At 31.5% G+C, this 25160-nt stretch overlaps 1 protein-coding gene across 4 annotated transcripts in view; it reads right to left on the bottom strand.

Annotated features, from left to right (window-relative positions):
• The window catches only part of spin (lysolipid transporter protein spinster), a 73858-nt gene extending 49365 nt beyond the window's left edge, over positions 1-24493 (bottom strand). For 3 of the 4 annotated variants that reach the window (XM_088232915.1, XM_088232913.1, XM_088232914.1), the window contains exon 1: positions 23857-24436. In XM_088232915.1, coding sequence (XP_088089041.1) covers positions 23857-24049 — 193 coding nt within the window. In that variant the 5' untranslated portion in view covers positions 24050-24436. Of the gene's footprint in view, positions 1-23856 lie in introns of all 4 variants that reach the window. The other variant, XM_088232911.1, reaches the window with a different exon arrangement.
• Between the last annotated feature and the right edge of the window lie 667 nt (positions 24494-25160).

Here is a 25160-nt window from a genome sequence, read left to right as displayed (position 1 = left end):
ATTTTTGCTTCATATATGGCCACACTGATGATTAAACGTCAACAAATACGAACGCGTGAAATCAAACATGATGATTTTCATTCAGAACATTATTGTAACCTTAAGAATTACCCAAAACACTTAAATAGGTTGAATTGACCAAACCGTATTAGTTATATTTCCGTTTTTGAAGCAGTTTTATGTACCATTTGAGGTTTAATTATCAGTGTTGCCATTATATGAAGCCAAGTGTCGTCGCATTAAAAAAATATAAATCTTCAAATTAATCACTGTCTGGGTAGAGAAGATTCAGAATATCACCACAGATAGTTTTTTATATTACTTTTTATTTGGGTATGCAATGCATATAATAATATACTATTCAATTGGCTAAGTGTAATAAATAGGTACCATTACACAGATCTATTATACGTGGCCTAGTGGTTAATATGTATTTTTGGTGCTTTGAATATGGCAGTTGATTATTTACATACAATTGGGTAAAACATGTAATTTAAAAAACGGAAAATAATAGTTTAAAAAATGTTTAAGCAAATGAACACGTTTACAGGAAACCTGAACATTAAAAAAAAAGGTGATTTTTACAAAACAATAAATGTGAATTCAACAAAATCAAGTATATTCGCTCGAATCGTGTATCTTTCCTTCTATAGTTAGGTAAAAGAGAGCATGTTTATTTTGATGCCTCAAACAAATTAAATAGTTAAATTTTATAAACGAAGCTCAAAAGCTGACTTATTTTATTATGCCGATTGCCGAGACCGTCGAAAGCAATTTAAATACAGAGTTCATAAACACATAAATAAAAATATGTCTTTAGTTATTATGTTAGAAGTATACGCGTACTATTTACACGAAACTCTGAAAAGGGTTGAATGGTAAATATTTGAAGTAGCTAAGTCAAAAAAGCCAAAGGAAATACGTATTACATAGGCACTCGGAATATGCCCATTCAAACGAACAAAGAAACACTAAATCATTTACAGCGGAAAGAGTGGAAGAAAGGAAAAACACAGAAACAAATTAACAAAGGAGGTTCTAGAAAATGTTTTGTTGGTGAACTTCTGTAGACACGGACATTTAACATACAATAATATTCCAACGATCGAAATACACATGCATTTGAGTTATTAGACGTTGACGTAAGCGGTCCAAAAGTAACATTTCAATGTGAATTGAGTTAATATCACGGAATGCTTTTCAATAGCGATCGCGGAATGCCGTCACAAGAAAATCAATTTCGTATTTCGTTTAAAGAAAAGTGATTCTGAAGTTCATGCAGTAAATAATTTAATGATGCTTTAATTTTTTAACCTCGTGAAAGGGAGGTTCGTGGATTTGCAGTAAAGTAAGTTGGACTTCGGTGGTTTTTAAACTAGTAAAATCAGTAATTCATTGTTTATGGAGATCAGTGTGTTATCCACTAACGCAATGAAACACAGTAAAATGTTCTGCATATTCGACTCAAAAGCATCAAAAAGCGGACTTTCGTGATCTTCCTTTCATAATTTATCTTTCAATCTATTCAATTATATTATATTTAAATCATTTTTAAACGCCCTTGTTAATTTTGATTCATTTAAATATTTAAACGTTTAAAGAAAGAAAAATCATTCGCAGTATAATTTTTCTGTTGCGTACAAATTTTTCTTTTATTCAAGAAATTAAAAAGCATAGTGGCTAAAAAAAATTAGGTTCCATGAGGATTTTTAAATATTCAAATCGTCGGGATTGCAGAAGAACGACTGATGTGCGAAAAATGCAACATTGACATTATTTTATATTTGATATCGAAAATGTTACATAAAGACTTCTTTTTATAGGTTTAAAAAATATATATATATATGTATAACTAATCCAAGTATCAAATAGTATACTTTTGTACTCATCGAGTTGAGCCATAAAGTGTAAAAAAAAACCGCTCTCACGTCAAGTTGAAGAAAATCACATGCGTCGATGTTCTACGATCCCTACGAAATAGGCATTATTTATTTATTTATACTTTTACATTGTTTGATTTTTTTTTTATACAGAATAATGTTCCCTCACTGGGGTGTCCCGTGCCGAGGGAAACATTTTACAAAATATGAAACATGCCTAAGATTAGCTATTTAACAAAGTTAACATAATAATAACAATAAAAAAAAAAAAAAATTAATCCAATTAACCTAATTAGCATTAACATAATAAACAATAAAAAACAAAAATAATCATAAAAAACAAAAATAATCATAAAAAACGTAACCAATTTATATAGACCAACAGAACAAATTTATAAACAGTACACTAATTTTACCTATTTGGCTTGATCCACTCATCGATCCGTGTGCAACCCACCTCCACTATCCATTTCTTAATAGCAATTTTATATTGTGAGAACTTACTAATTGTCCTTATGGATAATGGAAGTAGATTGTACACTTTAACCGAGTAGTAGGCCAATCCTCTTTGACCGAAGGTTGAATTTATTATTTTATTTTTTTGCAGCATCAGGGTGAGTATCTAGTAACTCTTGTATTTGTAACGGAAGGTAGAGAATAATGTTTACGTGCGTATGGTAACAAAGCTTTTACATAAAGTTGGTTTATAGATTTTCAAATATACCGAGGGAGCTAGTTCTGATTGGGACTCTTAAGATATTTTTAATTAAAGCGTGTAGACTGTAGAGTAATGTACTAAATTCATAAAGTACAAGGCAGTGACATTCCAAAGCTTGGCACTAGAACCATGTGATGTGATGGAACAAATAAACTAATAATAAATAATAATACAGTCAAGACCAATAAACCAGGGACTGAAATAATACAAATAAACGCCAGACAAAACTAAACAAAAGACACCTTTAAAAAAACATGTTAAAAATATTATCATTAACAATAGATTATGAATTTAGACAAGAAAAAATATTTTGTTAAATAAATGTAATTCACGCGGTTTATAAAATAAATAAATTTCAAATAAAAAAATGGCTTCACCCAAGAGCCAAGCCAAGAGTACGAAGGTAGGATCGTGAGGTACATTTTTGGATTAAATTGCCGGACGCGCTCTTTAGAGGAAGTACCGCATATCCTACTACACAACAGAGTGTAATGCACAATCAGTATTGCACTCGAGATAATAATATATACTGTCGGGATAAACAAACCTCATTCGTTAAATCTTGACACATTTTGATAACGTGAACAAAACGTGAAAATTATAAGAACGGCATCTGAAAACATAAACACACGTGTTCCATAATATTTATTTCTTTTATCCAATTAATGCGATAGCGATGTTTTTGTTCGTTATTGAGCACGCCGGATACAACGCAGCTCTAAGTTTGTCTCGACGCGTCGACACTCGACAGTCAGACATGACTGTTGTGTCGGGGAATAATATTTTGGAGATTACGGGATGCTCATTAGTTTTACTTATCAGCAATGGATGGCAGGCAGAATGAGCGAAAGGTGAAAAAAGTTATTTGACATTAGCGCACGCATGATTGCCAGGCGTATAAATAGAAATCATAAATGAAACGGGTTATATCAGAGTTGGCTCATTTTATTAATAGAATTTCACGCACAAAATATACTTCAATGATTTTGAACCAAATTGATCATTACTTCATACTCCTATAGTAACTTTTTTATAAATACGATTTTATTTATTTATTTATTAACGGACATTGTCCGTGTATTATTGTATTATTTTATTTATTTAACACTAAAACATACATTAGGAAATACAAAATAATAAAAAAACTGGTTGAACTTGGTAAAGAAGAGTCATGTTCTTGTGTTTGGCCAGTGTAAAAAAAAAAATTAAAAAAAAACAAAAATGCGTAACAAATAAAAAAGGATAAATAATTAAAGATTTGATAAAATTATACAATAACCATGAAAAAATATTCATTATAAAACAATAGGCTCTAACTTACTAAACGAAAGCAAAAATTGAATGAATCAGAAACATGAGAAAATGATTCTAATGACGATGAATTGAAAAGAACGCTTGTTTCAAGTGTAAATTGGCATGCTATATTTCTATTTATTTATTTAACACTTTATATACATATTCATTTTACAAACATAAAAGGGCGGGCATGTATAATGCCTTCAGCCAATTTCTTCCTACCTAGACAAACCGTTTGGTTTGAGAAAATAAGAAGTACCTACATGACTATATTCTAGGTATTAGTAGAATAAGGAAGCAGATAGACACATTCTTTAAAAAATAAAAAAATAATTACATTAAAAAATAAATGCATACTGCAAATAATTCTATTTTCTTAATATCAGCATATGTTAATTTGGTTTTTCTTTTATTTTTCTTTTCTTTCTTTTAATGGTCGTATCATACCATATATATGTGCTTTAAACTTTTTAATAATTAAAAAAGGAATGGCCCACGCTCAGACGCTGTAGTCTTTGCGGAAATTTTTTTCAATTCATGTTATAGCTTGATTTTTAGATGTATTTTTCTTAAGTGTATTTTTGTAATTATATTTCTATGTAAATTAATATATTTATGAAAAAATAAACAAATAAAAAAAAATATATATAAAAAAATATTTAATAAACTAAAAATCTACACTATACTATGAGGAGCGACGGGTGGAAGAGGGTGGGTGGAAGGAAAGAAGAAGGAGTAAGTATTCTATATATTATTTTATAAATATATAGATGGTAAGACGCGTTCTTGAGTGGAGTGAAGAATCACAAAACTTCAAGAAAGGCCACTAACGAGATATACAGAGGAGATTCTATTCTAAGGTTTATTAAAGGGCATTCCTGTAAGAAAAACTCGCTTGAAAATGAAAAGAAAGGTCTGCCGAAAAGCATTAAATAAGAAAAGCTTACGGTTTACAATTATTCGACTACGGGTAAAAATTACGTAAGATTAAAGATTTAAAATGTAAAATATGATAGTTTGCCTATTTTAATTATCACATCAGATATTAAGAGGTCTGGAACGATGAAGAGGGGTCTTCTTAGCGATAGTAAATGTCATTAGAGTATAAATAGTGCAGCCGAAGAAGAATGCGTCTCTGGCAAAAGTTCGCACGGGGATATAAATGCATACCTAGATTCTTAACATTAACATTGCTGGTGGACTCTCTCCTTTACTACACCTCTTGCCGACACATTTCAATGAATGAGACTAAAGCAATTGAATAAACGTGTAATTAAAATTAAATTGACGAATTATGTTAAAACCGAGTAGCCGTTGTTATGGTGAGTGCACCACGTATTTTTAATAATTAAAACAAAACTATGTATTTTAGACCGTGTAAATTAATTTCAAGAATCAAGTATGGCTAAGTAATATACAAGTTTACTTCAGTGGGTGTATGACACAAGAGTTCTCATATCTATGGGCACCATTTTTGTAATTATTATTTAGTACCGCGGAAATCCACGAATGCAAAATACTGAATATTGAAAATACATAATGCCGTAAATTAAAAATATAAAAATAAACACAACCAACCGCTTTTCAAGCTTTCTAGATGCTTTAGTACATATAATCTAGATATTACAGGATGGCCAGGTTTTTTCTTTCGATTTGCTCTTGAAATTCACAAGGCGTAGATTTTTGAGTCATCAAAAAGAAGAACCTTCTTACTGTCAAATTCTCGCAGGTAAGCCATAAATTGGTTGGAATTGCCCTCCTAAAAGAGCCATGGGCCTCGATTACAATCGGAAGTTAACATTTATCTTATCCAAACATTTTTTTCTTCTAAACATGTTCAATTGTAGGTTACCGACGAAGATACTTTAAATGTTCATGCAAATATACTCATTTTCATACACAAATATCGGTTTTTCTTTATAGACAGTCGAAGATAACTCTGTTAACTTCCCATTGTAATCGGGGCCCATGTGCTTACACATATTATATATTACAAGCTTAGCTTTATTTGTATAACGGTATAGCACATAGAAATATAAAAAACATAGTACTGCACCCCTCTGTTTTTTTAAAATAAACTTATAAATTTCAGCGGAGAACATTTTTTATAAAGACGTAAAAATGAGATTTTATGATGGGACCATTTTGCACCCTCAGAAGTACTCTGATACCCGTATGCAGAGACAAAACTTAAGGTGAGGAACGTACATTCTACTCTCGTATGAAGAGAATAACCCCAAGGTAAAGACAATAGAATGTACTTTCCTCACCTTAAGTTTTGTCTCTGCATACGGGTATGAGTATATTTAAATCGACCATTTTGCATGAGAGTAAAAAAAATAATGCTCGTAACTTATGTATGTTGCCATTATAATGTACAGTATTTTTTTGGTATTTGCTCATCTGACTGTTAAAATATGAGAAAAACAGTGTAGCATCATAAGTAATAAAATTTGAATAAAACATTGGGGTCGGAAAGGGAATTATGATATTTTACTTAGTTGATTTCAAAGAATGCTAAATAATACTTTGTGGTACATCTAGCTGAAAAAAAATGTAGAGATATGTCAGTGTTCTCCTGGGAGAGAAATTGGTTTAACTGCATTCATAATCCAAAACAGCCAAATTTAGTCTTGCGACAGTGTACTTCTGGGGGGTACAATTTGTTGGATGTGATAAGATTTTACAACGCCTTAAAAGTATTTATATCTAGTTATTATGGTGACTTTTTGAGTGCTTATTTACACATCACATATACTTAATGTTAAATGAACTCGGCGTGGAAGGCGCGAACGGTAGGTACCTACTACTGAACGGAAAAACAATGAGGAACTTTAGCCCTACGGGAAATTGGAGACAAAAAATGTTTTCTTACGAGCGGTAAAATTTAGAGCAACGGCAAAGTTTCTATAAAATGTGCGCAAAAAAAGATTAAAAACATTTTAACTACTTTGAACGACGTCACTAGTTCATATGAATCAACCAATGATAAGAGAGTTGTGGAAGATTTTCGGTTTACTTCCGTCAACGGACCAATCGGCAAAACTGACCGAGAAGAAGCGGAAGAGACGTCACACGCCGAGTAATTTCAGAAATACAAAACTTTAAAAAATCATAGCGCTGATAATGCGATAGGTAAAAATAAAAAAATTTACTTAGTTTAATAGTTTATTAACAAAAAAAACACTGAGCATCATTGTAAAAGATTATGAAATTGCGATTTGGTTCAACATAAATTTTTAGACAATACGAGTAAGTACATATTTATGTATAAAACCAGGAGCATAAGTTATTGAACTTGAGTTCCATGCTTACAAAACCCAAACCCGCTAGACCCTATAATTTGATACATCATGGTAATGGATAAAAAATCTATGGGACGCGCCGGATAAAAACTATTGGACCCCATTTCATAAAATAACGATTTTTTTACAATAAGGAAGCAAATTAGAGTTGGTAAGTAAAAAACAATAAAAATTCCAGTTGTAAGAAGGGTGGAAATACAAACAATTTTCTTTTAACGGCATTGTATGGTAAGTTAGTTGTCAAAAAATTATGATATATGGGAAGATTACGAAATGTAATGGATATAAACAGTAGTATTCTTATATATATAACAATAATATGTCCACACATAAATTACTGTTCTTCCATTCTTTTTTTATGTAACGAAGGAGAAATTAAAAATATACAAATTCTTCAAAATAAGGCGATGAGGATTATACCCGAAAGAAATATCTATTCTTATGTGGAAATAATGCACAAAGAAATTGGCTTGCTCACAGTAAAGCAACAAGTTAAATGTAATGTATCAATTTTTATGCATAAAATAATTAAGGGGATGAATAAAATAAAAACAATAATAAAATTTAACCAACAATGTCATACATATGAAACAAGGGGTAAGATTACTAATGAGAAGAAAAACAGAATCTCAAAACTCATTGTACAAGGGATTGAAACTGTACAATGAGTTACCTGAAAATAAAGGAAATAGAAAAAAATCGAAATATTTAAAATTCATTTGAAAAAATTGTTATTGAGAAATTTTGATAAAAAAATTGTAATATTATTAAAAGTTTATATAAGTTCTTAAGGTGTTATGAACTAACTTGATAAAGAATAAATAAATATATATACAATATTCTGAAACGTAAATAAACTTTTAAAATACAATTAATCAATATCAGAAACGGTTATGGAGCTTCGTAGAAGAAATGTTTAATCACGCCAGCATCGTATACAATTTCTAAACACAGTAAATTTAGTGCATATGATATTATGTTGTCTACTAGACTCCACATTGCATAATATAAATATAACAAATAATGTGATTACGATATTATGTATTAATTTAGAATAATAATTCAAAACAATTAGAACGTTTAATATAATTTTTTTTTAACATTACAACCATCGAATTATCATGTGCATTAAAATCAGCAACCATATTTCAAAGTCAAATTAAATCATATTTGTGCCAACTAGGGGAAGTTATTTTCAGTTCACAGACATAGATCAAATAATTATTAATTAGATAATAATATGGTACATTATTATCATAAAAGGCAAGTTCTAATTAAAGATACATGTACCGCACGTCGAGATATACATATATGTAATAAGAACGATTTTTTTTTTTTTAAGTGAATGCATCTCAAATGCATTGTCAACCGTTTAATGTGATATCTCGCGCACGGTACAGTGTAACTAACATAAACATTTGCATGTAAATATCTAGAATATTATAATAATACAAATACGTAAATAGTTTTATTCCACATTAATTTATATTTTTTTACCAGTGACCGGGCTTCGTCGTGACCGACATCGTCAGACTGGCGACAGACAGACGACGTCGTCACGACGAAACCCGGTCACTGGTAAAAATTAAAAAATAAAAGTGGAATAAAACCATATACGAATTTTTATTGTTATAATTAAAATGCAGTTCCACCAAGAAATGTCAGTAGAAAAACTCTATCTATCTAGAATATGTTCACGCCAATTTAACACACTGTCAATCCACCCAAATTTACCGTGCCGTGTAAATTTTGGACGACACGTGTGAGATGAGCCGGTATATTTCTTTCCCAAAACCATTCCTAAACATTTGACGAGTTTGTCTGGAATTTAACCGGTTAACATATGTTGAAAACAAATTAATTATTGTAATAATATTTCAGTTATATGCATGTTGAACAATATTTTTCATAAAACCAAGGACTTATTAGTTAACAACGTAAATTGTAAAATTTGCATAGTACACGGTGATTCGACGACAGTATTATAGCTATATTCAGGGTAATGCAATCACATTATTACCCACGGCATCTTTATCTTCTACATATGTTCTAGATAATAATATAATATTTTGTATACTCAACTAATTTTCATTATTTTTAATGGCTTAGAAGTATAGTAAATGCATTTTTAACCCGGGAGGGATCCCCGGTGATGTGTAGCTAGTACACATTGCGTCTAATAACTATAATATATTTATAAATATAATTAATATTGGGTTAAGATTTTCAGTATTCTTCCATTACACATTTACGTATCGACTGAAATAATTTGTTATCAAATAATAAGTACTTATTTGGCACAAAAAAGGCAATTTATCGGAAATCGGGGAAAATTACAAATATCATCATATATTCACAGTATACCAATAACACCTGGCGTTATACATCTACTACATGTCCAGTCACGTAGTCCAGTACTAGCTACTTAGTAGCTCTCGAGAAGTTGGCGCGGGTGCACGTTTCGCCCGAGTCGTTAGCGATACCCAAAGGTTTTTTCATGTTTTCAGCAGTTAGATTTGAAATATTATCACCTTTGAATTAAATTATGGTTAATTAAAGCCATTTCCTATATATATTCAATTTCTCCCTTTTTAAAAAGCTTTTTTTTTAAATGTGTAGTGACTACACAGCACCGTAACGCGCGGGTGTTTTTAGGACAGTAAGGGAAAGGTTAAATGCAAATCTTGATTATAGTTTTACCAAAGATTGATCAAATTTTTTTTTTTTTTTTAACCTTGACAAAGAAGCTTGTTTGCTTTGAAACCGGTCGGTGAAAAATAAAAATTAGTGGTTAAAAACAAAGTTGTTTTATTTATTTTAAATATTTTTTTAATTATTAATTAATATGGTTACGTAAAAAGTAGGGGAAAGGAAGGCGATTGATCAAATACATGTTTAAAATAGATCAATATGGTTACATATAATGTTGGGAGGCATATTCAGCCATTTTTCGGTTTTAATTTTTTTATTTGAAAAGTATCATCATTTTTTAAGTAATGTTTTACTGTAATTAAAGTTTGAACTATTATGCATATAAGTAAAACAAAAACATAATTTTTATATTTTAACGAGTTCTTTGTAAAATAACGTTTTTTTTAAAAATGACGGGAAACTGGTTGAATGTGGGCACCTATTACATTCTTTTATATAATCTTTCCAATATCAAATATAAACTAAAGTTAATATCGTATTTTTCGCACATCCGCTGTTGTTCTACTATCACGACGACTTGTTTGGTGCTTATTGATTTTATAAGGTATGGTTGCATACATCGATAATACTTATACCCATCACCACCATACTCTGGGATAAATTTACTCCCTTCCTAATAAAAAAGTTTTAACCATTAATCATGTTTAAAAAGCTCCCACGTGTATTAGAATAAATAATGTATGTTAAGTTCATGGTACATCTAAGCAATAATTTATTCAGATTTATAAAGGACGAGATATGATTAAGGTCTAAAATATCCGACTCGTAGCAACACATTGATCATAGAGCACATAAGTACCAATATATATATTTTAGTAAAATGTACCCCTTACGCACATAGTACAGAGGGGAGTTCATAATATAAATACGAGTGCTTGCAGAAGGGTATAATATTATATTCTAATAGGTCGTGACTAGATCGAAAATATATTTTTAAAACGATTACGTTATAAATGTAATATCGTCGATCATGTTTAATTAAATAATTAATATAATAAATAAATACAGTCATAAATAATAATAATTCAACGGATAGAAGACTTAAAGGAATATATATGTTCAAACATAGACGGAATGGTGAATGTTACTCAGTGTGTAAAGTAGCCACTTAAACATGAATATTTTTATGTTTTTTTAATATTTTTTATTTCCTTTTTTAATTACTACAAAAAAGTATCATGTAATCTACAGAATATTTTATTTTCTTTTTCTTATGTTACACAAAAATATTATAAGTCTATTTATTATAGGAGCAAAAATTCATTAACATTTTCTTGTATACACCCACGAACAGGTTCCCAAAATCTCTTGTGGGATTATTTTGTTTACTATTTTTACTATTAATATGTATTTCAGTACTATGTAATTATCCTTTATTTTTTTAATACTTTGTTTTACCTCTTATGTATGCTGTAAAAAAAAAACAGCCTATGACAGGTCATAAGCCCTGTAAATGCCTAGACCGCTATATTCCCTTGTATAAAATGTTCTTCATCTCTGTTGGCATATGAGGGCATGGGAAGCAAATATAGCAACCTCCGAAAAAAAAATTTTTTGGTTATGATGTCATTCTGTAGTTTATCAACTTTATTTTTATAAAAAAAACATGAGTTGAGTTGCAAATATAGTTTAAAATCATACTTCTGGTGGTTTGAAAATAGTGTTAAGCAAACATAGCAATATCCATAAGCTATTTTATTCGACCAATGACAGGCTTGAGATTTAAATTTTCAAAATGGCCGTGCCATACAAATATTAAGAGAGGTTTTTGAATTCGTGTTTCTATTAAAGTTAATTTATTAGTATCTTAAAGTTTAAGCTCAATAAGAATAACATTTCTAACATAAAAACTCTCTTTGGCATTAGTGTGGCAGTTTTTGTTATTTTTCTCGAAAACACCAAAACGGGAGTTTGCTACCTTTGCTTCCAATGCCCTCATATATTAAAATTAATTCAAACTCAAACGTGTTATTTATTTTAAAAGATAAAATAGTCCGACTCACTATGTATCTATCATAAAAGGGAAATTAGTAAAAACTAATTAATACAAAAATAATAAATCCCAGCAGTTACAATTATCCACTGCGGTAACATAGGGTCAAAGCACCAGTAAATGACCACCTCCTTGTAAATGACCATTGGTTAATAAAACACAATATAATAAGAATTGCTACATGTGTCCAGTCAAAAAACTCTTAACACTAGAAACTATGACAAAAGCAGTAGACGGACACATCTTTTGGTAAGAAACAAATCCATCAGTTTTGAATTGTGAGTTGTCAAAAGGTAATAGAGCGTCTTCCCGTTATTGTTTTGAGATTGATAGTGTTTTTATAAGGAAAGGTGTGGTAAGTGTTTTATTTGATGCTATTTATTATGCAATTATTTGAATATACCCATATTCTAATGTGTTAGGGTGTTTTATAATGTTGACAAGATGTATGAATGTGGAAGAGGCTAGGAGTGTATGCCAGGATAGACGTGTGTGGCGGTCCATTCTCTCTGCCTACCCCTACGGGGAAATGGCGTGATGGTAGTAGTAGTAGTAGTAGTAATGATGTAACTAAATCTGAGTATTATTTTTCCTGGGGTAGTAGTGGTCATTCTTGGTGATTCTGCTATTTTTTTAGATTTATATTAATTATAATTGGAATACTCGTATTTCAATAAAAAGTAAAAGTACTTGGAACAATAAATGTGTTTTTTATTGTTTTATTTTATTTTGTACGCTTAAATAATGAAATTTATACCTTTAATGTGGATTTCCCTACAAGCTGAACCTTGCGGTCATTCATTGGTGCTTTGACCCTACTCCATACTAAAATAAAATGTTCATAAGAGGTAGCAGGGAGAATTTTAATTATTCGTATATTTGATTTTTATAAAGAGAGGGTAAATATATTTTGAACAACCCCTTATTAAAATTATAATGCTCGAAAGCTAAGAAAGCTTACCCAGCCCCGGCGGGGAGCATAATATAATACAAGCAAATGGAAAATCATCCCATATGAATATAAATTATTACTAAACAAATTCATAGAAAAAATAAGTTGATTGCAGTTTTTTTTATATTAAATTGGGTATCTAAAAAAGGAGTATCTGGTATCTTACATTGTAAAAATGGCCATAATAAATTTACTACATTTCGATATTTTTTACGGTTCTCAGTCAAATCGATTTACCTATATAAGATTAAAATGTATTGTAACATTGAGGGAAAACATTTTTGAGAAAGGAATATGGTAGTCAAGGCATAAACAGGGCTGACGACCTGTCATTGGCTGGTTTAAAACTATTTTACTTCACAAAAGTCAACAGATGGAAGAGTTGAGGAAATGTGGATGTTTAAACATAGGCAGAATGGTGAATGATACAGTGCGTAAAGTGGCCACTTAAACCAGACAATGGCAGGTTATAAGCCTCGTAAATACCCACCCATACGTCCCCATCTTTAAAAAAAAAACATTTCTCTGTTGCAATAAATTTCAACCAAAAATTCTTAGGTAGTGAGCCTTGTCTATAAAAATTTGGACATACTCAAAATACTGTTAATTTATTTAATTTGATTAGGGTGTAAATCGATACCTACATTATTTAGGCATTTAGGATATATATTTTTTAACCCACAATTTTCGCGATAGTTTTCCGCTAGTGGATAAATAAAACATACAACGAATTTAAAATACGACCAAAGATCGTTTGTTTCTTTGGACAAAGGCGCAAAAAATATTAACAAATAACTTTATACCTTTTAATTTGTGAGTAAATAATACATGTACAAAGTGCATTACATACGAATAACCTTCTTCCAAGTTCAAGTAGGAGACAAAGTAAGATTGAATAACCAAACGAAAAGTATTAAAAATACAATTTTAGAGACCACAACAATATCCGATTACGATACATAATACCGCAGGCAAACGTGATATGAACACGAAAGCCGAGCATAAGAACTGGTAGAAAAAAGGACGAGTTTGTTCCGGGAAACCAGAAAACAAAATTTAAGGATGAGAGGAATAATAGCGGGCGTTGGGCGCGTTCGAATTTGGAATACATTAAACATCCAATGAACTATAAAAAAGTTTCTGTATTACAGAGACTTGTTTGTACCTTTAACAATGTGCATTAGAATTTTACATAAATTTCAATATGAGGCAGGGTTATTCTTATCTGCATTTTAGTTTTTCAAAATAGGATAATGCGATTGCCGACTGATGTAATTAAAACAACCAACGGCGGAAATGTATGTTAATTCAATTAATTTCGTTTCCATGTCCATGCGAAATACGATTGCAAAAATGAAATTGAATACCTAAGCCTAGTCTCTCCAGAGTTATTTGAGACGACACATAATCTGGTCTAGTGACTTATTTATTTAACATTGCCTTAAGACATTTTTTTCTACGTGCAAAGATATATATTAGGTTTATACAGAATCTTATAATTTTATACGAAATTTGAAACAAAAATAAACTTAAAATCTACACTTTACTATGAAGAGGGAATGGGAAAGAAAGAAGAAGGAGAAAGAAACAACTCAAATAATTAGATAGTGACATTTCGATCTTGATTTAAATGTAAATAAAGAGGAGAGTCTCTGACATTAGTGGGTAGATTATTCCACAATCGAGCAGCTACTTCTGTGAAAGAGGAGACAGCAAAATTAGAGCGGTGAATGGGTATTGAAAGGGTTTTCTCAGTCCATGTTGTGATAGAGGTTGGAAGAGCTCTCTCAGATAAATAGACGAAGTGGGATTATTCAAAATATCGTGAAGACTACTTGCAATAATTTTGATTATTAATTAGTAAGTACGCTGTAAATACTATATTGGGAATTTACAATTTATGGTAATGCTACCATGTTATAAGCATTGACAATTGATACAACATATCAATAAAATTCTTTGGTTAAGCTTTACTTTATTTTATTTGGCCAACGAGCACTTTTGCTTATAGGCATCTCCAGAACTGGTGAATTATTCACAACATTTTCAACTTTTGTACTCTTTTTTAAAAGGTTTTTGGGATTTTATTTAAGGACAGACAACATATAATAACAACTAGTTTGCGAAACTATCTAAACTTACATATTGGTAGGAAACCATTAACTATTGTTTTTAGTTAAATTCTTTTTTTTCTATTTTAATTATTCATTGATCAATAAGTTTTTTTTGTAACCGTTATTGTATGCTATAAGTTTGTAAACTGTTGATTTCTTTGTTTCTTGTTCTTGATCTATAGATATCGGTACATTAACTAATCTATGTATCGATGAATGAAAAACGGATAATTTGTGAGACATGATAGCGCGAATGAGCATGTATGGTATAGTAAAACAGTAAAACTTAACCGAGGGATTTCATTGATATATTTATCAAAATCATTGACTAAATGGAGTAGGGAGTTTTATCAATAAATATCTACAAAAAAAAAACATCAACATTGACAATTGTGTTTATGGAATCTTTTATTTGAAGAAAAAAATATTATACCTCTAAATAATCGATTCTTTACATCTATAAAAGTGTAATTCGGGAAAAGCTCACGTTATTTTTAAAATAATGCTAGACTGGCCACAAGATGTCCGTCATCGTAAATAAACCGGAGGTTGAGAGGCTAGAAAAAGAAAAGTCGAGGTAAGATGAGACTCATGGTGCATTGTTAGACAAATAGACAACCAAGTGGTTGGTATTAGTGACCGGTTAGTAGCGGTTTAGTAGCGGTTTAGTAGCGAGCCGAAGCCTCGCCTCGGCAGGCTCCGGCTGTAGGCATTTAAGTGAGGACTTTTTAAAATACACAAGTACCTACCTATAGATAATCGGTTATGCCCATTACTTCAGCATCCTGCTGGTTCAAATATTTGGATTGGATGTTAACACTGACAACGGATTTGTATAAGTAGATAACTTCTAGGGACCGCTATTAATCAGAGAATTTATTTTCGGTAAATTTAAGGGCAACTCAAACATTGACATTATATGACCGTTGGGTATTTTCCCTATGATTTAAAAAAATATATATACAGGGTGTTATTTAAACCCTGTCACATCCGAAACCACGATGATCAGTATGAGCAAGAAGACTTATTGGCACATTAAAATAAATCTTTAGAACGAATAAAATTTACAAAAATAAAATATTTAAAAAAACAAATGGTTGCTTACTTCTGCAGGGAAGAAACGAGGAAGGGGGAGGGGGAGTCTGAAATACCGTCAACTGCGAGGCGGCGCCCCCCTTTGCTTCTCCCCTGCAGAAGTACTCAACCATTCGTTTTTTAAATATTTTCTTTTAAAAAAAAATGTTCGTTCTAAATATTTTTTTTAATATGCTAATATCTTCTCGCTTATACTGATCATCGTGGTTTCGGATGTGACAGGGTTTGAATAACTCTCTGTATATAGCACCCGAGCGATGATAGTGACAAGTCGAAAATTGACGTTTTTAAGTTAGGTTTGCAGAAATGTTCCCGAATATATAATTCCAGGATTGACACTCAAAACCATAACGTCAATTAGTTTACCTAAAATCAAACGTTCCTTGTTTTCTTTGAACACGCGTATCGCGAGAGGGCAGGCCTTGTTTACAGTCCCGAGGTCGAAGGTATCGAGCATCCAACAGAGATGCTTTCGCTGTAGTGATCGCCAACGTCGGGGGGACCTGACCAGGCATCGCAAGAAGGGGAAGAATTGTTAAATTAATGATAATTTCTTTACCATGTTGTTTTAAAACTTTGAAAGTAAAATCTTTAAAAATAAATCAATTACACTTGATTACTTCGTACATTTTCTTGATTATATCTTACCCGTATTACACATAATACCTTTATAAATATGCATTCAATGTGAAATGTGAACAACCTTTGCTGAAGCGAGTTCATTTGTATTTTATCTCGTTAAGATCTGCCTTTCAGCGCATGGGGACCACGTATTTTTAGTTCGCAGAATGTGGGAAACCCGTGCAATGGCTGCACTATTCAAACTAAATTGACCGTGTAAGTAAGTTCGCTTTTTATTTCGTTTTTCCACTCGCAATGAGAGTTGAGGCAAATGAAGGTTGGTTAAAGCAGTGGGAAACGGATAAAGCGTCAGGCATGCTGACGAATAAAAAATATTATAAATGCAGGAAAATTTTTAATTGGGAGCTAGGACCATTCAAAAACCCTTAAAAGCGCAGTTTTATCTGCCGTCTTCGGACGTACTATTTTTAAAAAACACAAAAGGTAAAAATAAAATCGGTTTAGTTATGGGGTGCGAAGAACGGGACTACGAGACCTCGATTTTGTCCATTTTAGCTAGGCATAATCAGTTCGGCGTAGAGATGCAAGGCGGTAAAATTACCGCGGTATTTTACGGGAATTTTACCAGATTTTGGTAAAATACGGTATTTTTCAAAAGAAACGAATTTTTATTTTTTAAAGATATTACACATACGAGTAACTTTGTTTTAGGACACTTTTCACGTTTTTTTTATAAAAAAGGTTATTGTTTTGAAACTTAACGGGATCGGTGGACAATAGGGTCCTTAGTAAAACCTTAACTGATTTTAAGCACCATTTTTTAAAAATCGTGGCATGAGCGGTGGTCGTTCAAGGTCACAAAACCCTAGGTTTTACTAAGGACCCTATGTCCACCGATCCTGTTAAGCTTCAAAACATAATAACCTTTTTTATTTAAAAAAAACTGAAAAAAGTACATCCCGAATGACTTTGAACGTCCCATACTTCTAATAAATCTCGACAACCACCCGCTGGATCTAAACCTGGTTTTTACAGTAATGTAAAGTGTCCTAAAACAAAGCTACTCGTATTTGTAATATCTTTGAAAAATAAAAATTAGTACGTCAAATTCGTTTCTTACCGAAAAATACCGTAAATTACGGAATTTTACCGCGACTTTTAGTAAAATTACGTAATTTTACATTCATAGTTCGGCGCGCAGTTGTCTTTTTCGCACAGTACAAAAACGACAGAAAAACTATATTCAAATGTATATTCATAAAATCACTCGTATCTTCTTAATGCATTATTTAATTTGCTTCGTATGTTTTGGAGCCAAGATAAAAAATAATATCAAAAAAATTACTTTTGCCAATAGGCGTCAAACGGTTGAACATCATCTGTTGTCTCGTAGGTTTGAAGGTCTAAAAGTAAAACAAATCCTTAGTATAAAATTACAGTTCTAACTTTACAAGAGCTCTTCCGTTTTGGCACCGGTCCAGGTCCAAGTCGACGAGCCCTTGGAAAAGAGATGAGTTTGAAACGAAAATGTCGTCGCCCTGTGTATAAATATTGTACGCGAGTGACAGACAAATACATATGCATTTTGGTTTTCGGTACTTATTACTTATCGTCCGAGCAACCGTAATATCGAATAGTGACCAGCATTTGTGAGTTACCCACTAAAAACAATATTTTTTATCCTCCTCCACGAATGCCACAAAAAGACAAGTCATGCATTCAAATCGACAGAATATGATTTTGAATCACGACTTACCTATTTGTAGCATTCATGAAGAAATACAAAAATGTGTGTTTTTAATGGGTATTCTTATTCTTAGTGGTGAGGGTCAGTGCTATGCAAGCTCCTGACGTCACTGTGACCTGTGAAGATTTATTGTGAAGGGTCCCCGTAAATAGATCTCGCCCTCCAAGCCTAGGTGTATAAAGAGCCTGGCTACTGTGTGAAAGGCGAGAGCTTACATTTCGCTAAATCTCCCCCTCCAAGGCCAGATCCGTAAAGTATCGGGCTACTAGATAGGGGGCGAGTTCTTTAACATCCTCAGGTTTAACAGTGGTCCCCGAGGATGAGGATTCTTTTATGATGTAAAGCATCACATTCACATACAATGTGTATAGGTGTTTCCTCATCTACACTGCAGAACCGACTTCAAGAAGTTTCAGAAAGGTTCATTCTAGCAAGGTGTTTGTTCAATCTGCAGTGCCCTGGGCGGGCTCTAGTGATAACCCTCACTTAATTTCGGCTAAGCTTTATTAGGTCAAAAGCAAAACTGTTTTACTGGGTAACTAAAAAAGCGGATTTTTAAATTACCTAGTTGTAGTAATTAACCCGCGATATAATTATATTGTAAACCGTCACCACATTTACATTGTAAACCGTCACCACGATATTATATTGTAAACTGTCACCATATTTACAAAGTTAACATATTCATATTTTTTTGGTGTTTTGGTGGTTACCCATCGTCTTGCAAAATGTCATAATCCAGAAAAACTGTTTGTTATCATGATTTTAATGAAGGGGAATGTCATAAGCCTCAATTTACCATCTTATCTTCATGTAACAGATGATCTAAATACGCTGGCATTTAGTTTAGCAATGCAGTGCCCTATGCACCACAGAATAATGAGGATAAAACATTCAAACGCACTGTACCTAGTCTTATTAATAATCAAAATAAAATTACGATAACTTTTATAGGGTACCAGAGAACCATTAGGGAGTAACGGAATTTTTCCTGAGCAAGAACACAATGGCCCATCATGACAGAAGTGGATGAAATATATTAAAAAATTATATCACAGCGAGAAAGTTATCGTGAGGTCGGAAGGGTGATATCTGTCCTAAAGTTTATAAGGGGTTAACGCTTATTACAGACGGGTGACGAACACCCCATGTAGGTAAAAAGAGGGTTACTTACATAAACATGGAGTCACACTGATTTCGTCAATAAAATGCATTATTTAAATTTAACGAATTTTTAAGGGATTTTATAAATAACAAAAATTATATTGCTAGAATTTACGGTTCGAGCCCCAATTGATTATTTGATTTTCGAATGCTCCTCGGCCGCGGCATTACCTTCACTGAGCCTTATCTAGGCAGAGTAGAAAAAATATTTTTACACATATCGTCGGGATCGTAGAACAACGAAGGATGTGCGAAAAATGCGACATTGACTTTTTTACATTTGATATTGAAAAAGTTAAATAAAGGCTTTTTTTCCATGTTTGAAAAAAACAAATATATATAACTAACCCAAGTGTCAAATATGGTATACTTTTGTATTTATTAAGTTGTGACATAGTATACAAAATAAATTAAACCGCTCTCACGTAAAGTTGAAGAAAATCACACGCGCCGTTGCTATGATCCCGACGAGTTGATGGTTGAAAACGCGTTGGAATACCATTTTTTTTTGTTTTAATCAAAGTTTATTATGAATTGTGATAATGCAGTTAGAATGAAAAAGATATGAAATCAGTTTTAACTGAATGCTATTTTATTCGTGTTTTAGTTCATGAGGAAAAATGAGATCATATATTATGCATACTTACTAAACGTAGAATCATTTCTGATCTGTCTTTCATCTTCAAAATTTTAAACAATTTATCGATAGTCCATATCTCTTGGAGCGTATTTCAATCAATTGTTTCGTAAAGTCAACACGACAGGTTTTTATTTATTTATAATTCATTGCCCAAAAAAAAATACGTTCAAAACTCGTTTATTTATCGTAGCTGCTCCAAATTTAATTTACTTTTTCCCCATTTAGATTATTTTAATACAAAATTTTGTGATTTTTTTTTTTTTTTTTTAAATTTATTTGGAAGTTCAACAAGAATACATACAATACATACATTTTTTAAGTGAACATAACTAACGTTCTTTACATATATTCTCAATTATAGAACTTCAACATCTTTCATAAATTATATAAAATAAGAGTGTAAATTCAATTTAAGTAATGGTAAAGATTAAGTTTAGTGAAAGGTAAAAATAAAGAAAGATTTTTTTTTTTTTTAAAGAAAAGAAAAGAGAAATTAAAAACATATAAGATATAATAAAAAAGACTAAAATTAATTTACATACACAAAACTAAGGATTAGGCATTTGATCTAAGATACATAGTAATGTTTTTTTTATAACTATTTGATCTATCATGATAAATGTCAATGTTAACTTTTTTTCCATTTTGTTATAGAGTCTTAACATACTTGCAAGAGGGTTAAAATGTGCCATATTGTTTGTAAAAATTGGAAGGTAAAATGTATTAGGTGATCTAAGGCGCCTACGGGGAACGTACAATGACACACTTTGAACACAAAACACTGAATCAACATTATTGTGAATTATATTATACAAGTACATCATATCTATAATTTGTCTCCTAGTTTCTAACTTTTCAATTTTAAAATACTTAGACTTAAAAAAAAATCTTTTTGAAACACTGAAAAATGAAACATTTGTCAGTGTGTAATAAGTTTATGTTCCTTTAAATATGTTTATTTTATTATAATATCAAAACTTTGAATTGGTCAACTATATTATGAAAATCCCTCTCCTCCACTCTATTTCCTCATCCCTTAACCTTCTTACGAGCTCTTTTTTTATTATGTCTTATATAATATATTATTTTTCTCTTTACTGTGTGACATGTTCTCTCATTATATTTGTGAAAAACTTTAACTGGATGTATGTACTATTTTTTTTATTTTGTATTCTTATATAACAACTGTTGTTTTTCCTTAATAAATAAAAATAAAAATACTAAAGGATAGGTCAATAAAACAGTAAGTGCTGGTTTCTTCCATCTCTGACAAATCAAATATGTACGGAGAAATATTCCTATAGACGCAACTAAAGCTCTTGTGAATGCTTATGTCTAGATTACTGTAATGGAATATACGCACAAATCTCTCAAAATACCAAACTGAGATAAAATTCAATTTGTTTTCAATGCAGCAGCAAGGCTTATTACGGGAGTAAAAAAGTATTCTCACATCTCACATCTTCGAGATTTGCACTGGTTAAAAGGCCCAGAGATAATAAAATCCAAGCTTTGCTGGACAGTATTCAAATTCCTTTATGAAATGGCTCCAAAATACCTATCGGACCTTTGTATTAGGGAAAATACATGTCAAAGAAAATCAACTCTTAGGTCAGCATTTGATTAAGGCAGAGGAAAACTTGTCGAAATCCAGCGCTCCCCAAACACTAGGTTCGGAGGTCGCGCTTTTGCCGTTGCCGGCCCCTCTGCCTGCAACCAAGTGCCTTCAAACTTACGAATCATCGACATTCCCGGTCAGTTCAGATCCCGACTAAAATCTCACTTCTTTAGTTTATCATACCCTCAATTTAAAATCAGAAAATATAATATATCAGTAGAGCTTAGTTAGAATGTAAGTTTAAGTATACAATTGTAAAGCGCCCTTGAGGTGATTTTCCACAAAAACGGCGCTATATAAATCAGCTAACTATTATTTTTATTATTATTATTATATTAAACATTACCAAGAGTTTAAAACGCAGCAAAAATCAGATACAGTGCACTATGTACCACGAATTTCAAGGTAATACTTATTTTAGTATGTATACATTTTGCATTTCAACTTTCAACATACCAACATTTTCCTCAATATTATCTAATAAATAAAAATATATAAGTAAAAAGTAGGTACCTAGAACCTACTGTTGGGCCGCAATAAAAAACCAACGCCGTTTTTGATTTACAATAAATTCAAATAAAATAAATAAAACAACTTTGTTTTTAACCACTAATTTTTTATTTTTCACCGACCGGTTTCAAAGCAAACAAGCTTCTTTGTCAAGGTTTACGTAACTAATAAATTGATTCCTTTTTATTTTATTTCTATCATGTTCACTAAATACCACACGTGGACCCAATAAATCAAAAAGGAATCAATTCATTAGTTACGTAAACCTTGACAAAGAAGCTTGTTTGCTTTGAAACCGGTCGGTGAAAAATAAAAAAATAGTTGTTAAAAACAAAGTTAATTATTTTATTTTAATGAATAACCACAAAATTAGTGCTTCAAATATAAACTTTATACAATAAATTCATTTTATCATACCTAGTAAGTTTTAAACTGTTCCGTATCATAAACAATATTAGTATTGAATAAATTACCCAAATATATATTGTCTTGAGTAAATATTTGCATTTTCATTATTTCCTTACTTGAATATTTGTTTTTTTCTTTAAAGTAGTAAATCATTAAGATATTACAACAGAGATGCAGAACATTTTAAAGAAGGTAATATATAAGTCTAGGCATCTACAGGGCTTTCAATCAGGTGAATAATTAATAATTCAATCATATGAATCTCACCCGCATAAATAAAGGTTTCAGCTCTTTAACTTCAAAAACATCAACAGATGAAAGAATTGAAGGAATATGGATGTTCAAACATGGGCAGAGTGGTGAATGTTACACAGTGTGTAAAGTGGCCACATAAACCAGCCAATGACAGGTCATAAGCCCTGTAAATGCCTAGACTTCTATATCACCTTCTTTAAAATGTTATTCATCTCTGTTGTAACATGTCAATATTAACAGTTTCCTAGGGAGTTGAATCCAGTTCTTATCTACAAAAATTTCGACAAACTCAAAATATTGTTAGTAAATAATTGTGCCAGAAAATGAGAATCAAGCTGCGGTAGAACGGGGTTCGAATGTCGGGCATCCGATCCGTGAGTCCGTAACACTACCACAGAACTGCAAACCGGTTTGAAAGATTTTTGTACTTATTTCACAAATATTTTTTATCTTAAGGTGTTTTTGTTTTTATATAAAATATTATTAGGTACGATAAACAGTACCACGTTATTTACAATGCGTTTTCTATAAAATCTGCTACAAAATCACTGGGCCGGGCCATAAGTATGTCCAAGTGCCCGATTTTGTTTTACAACCCTATAACAATATATAGGTATTTATTTATATAGCTAGAAATTATGACATCTTTTATGATTACGCAAATAATAATCGTTATCGAAAGTTTTGAATTAATAATGATAATCATAATATGTTGTTATATCTGATGTTTCTTCAATAATTATTTTGTTATTTTTTCTGATCAATTATGTAACCGAAGTGTCAGAATAGCGCGAGAAATAATAAATTATGTGAGCAAACCATTAAGTAACATTTTTATATTTTTAAGGTTAAGGTATTTTGACTTACCCGCCAACGTAAATCGGTCCATATAATTTATAAGATTTATGAAGCACAAAATCGCCACAGTTGTAATTTTTCTCCATTTTGCATAAGTTTCCGTGTTTATTTCTCTTGAATTACTGGGAATTAACGCAGTGTCAGATTCGTTGTCACTATTATTTGATAATTGTTGGTTATTGTGAGAAATTCCTGTTTCCATTTTATGTTTAACTATGATACCTATGTATCATTAACGATTTCGAAGATGTCACTTAGGAATGTTTCACTTTTATTCGAATTCGTAAATTGAATATTTTTATGTGAATTTATGCGCTGCGAAAATGAAACGCCTACCGGCAACTTTGTGACACAAACACTAAATCGGTAAAGGCAACAACACAAATGTGTGAATAGTTTGATTCAGTTCAACTATTTCCACCCTATACAACATTCACTTAGGTCATCAACTTCAGTGAGAAACGACCCGATAACCAAGAACAAGCTACACAAAGTTTTTACCGCAGCTGACGCAACCCACCCGACGATACGAAATCAAATGACTCAAATTCGTATTCTGTGATGAGGTGTAGCGTGAGAAAACTGTAAAACGGCAAAGCTGAAGAGCGCAAGCGCCACATGAAAATTTTTAGTTCTAGTTTTGGTCGATATCGTGGACGTGGCGTCCACGCGTACTGTGTCAGATATCTAATCGGTGTTGGTCATATGGTCAGTTGACTAGTTAGTTTTAAATTTGAAATACATATTATGTAGATTTATTTTAATGTTTAAAATATCGTCATGATCGAAAGAACGATGCATGTGATTTTCTTCAACTTTACGTGAGAGCAGTTTAATTTTAAAAAATTACATATTATGTCCCATCAAAAATCAAAAGTTTTCTTTGATACTTGGCAATACCATAAGTATAAATTTTTTTTATACCTGGATTTATAAAGCATTTATAAAACCTTTTCAAGATCAAATATAAAAGGAAGTCAATGTCGCTTTTATAGCACATCCATCGTTGTTTTAAGATCACGACGTATGTATTATGTACCTACGTATTTTGCTTTTATAGAATTAAAAATATTTCGAACAAAGCGGAACTCTTAAATTATTGTTTTAGATGCATTATAAAAAATATTTTTAAAAAATACTTAGCCCTAAAAAAAACACTACAGTAAAAACATAAAAATGGGATAATCATTAAATAAAGTGTTCATTCATTTAGTTTTCCCGCTATTTTCACCCCCTTGATACGAAGTACGTATAGATATCTCGCTAGAGTGGCTAGTTGAAAACAAAATCTTACGCACTGTGCGCGTGACACA

This window comes from Micrasema longulum, unplaced genomic scaffold (assembly GCF_059751315.1).
Source record: "Micrasema longulum isolate JH-2025_06_02 unplaced genomic scaffold, ASM5975131v1 h1tg001038l, whole genome shotgun sequence".
Taxonomy (NCBI): Eukaryota; Metazoa; Arthropoda; class Insecta; order Trichoptera; family Brachycentridae; genus Micrasema; species Micrasema longulum.
This window is presented reverse-complemented; position numbering and strand designations above follow the sequence as displayed.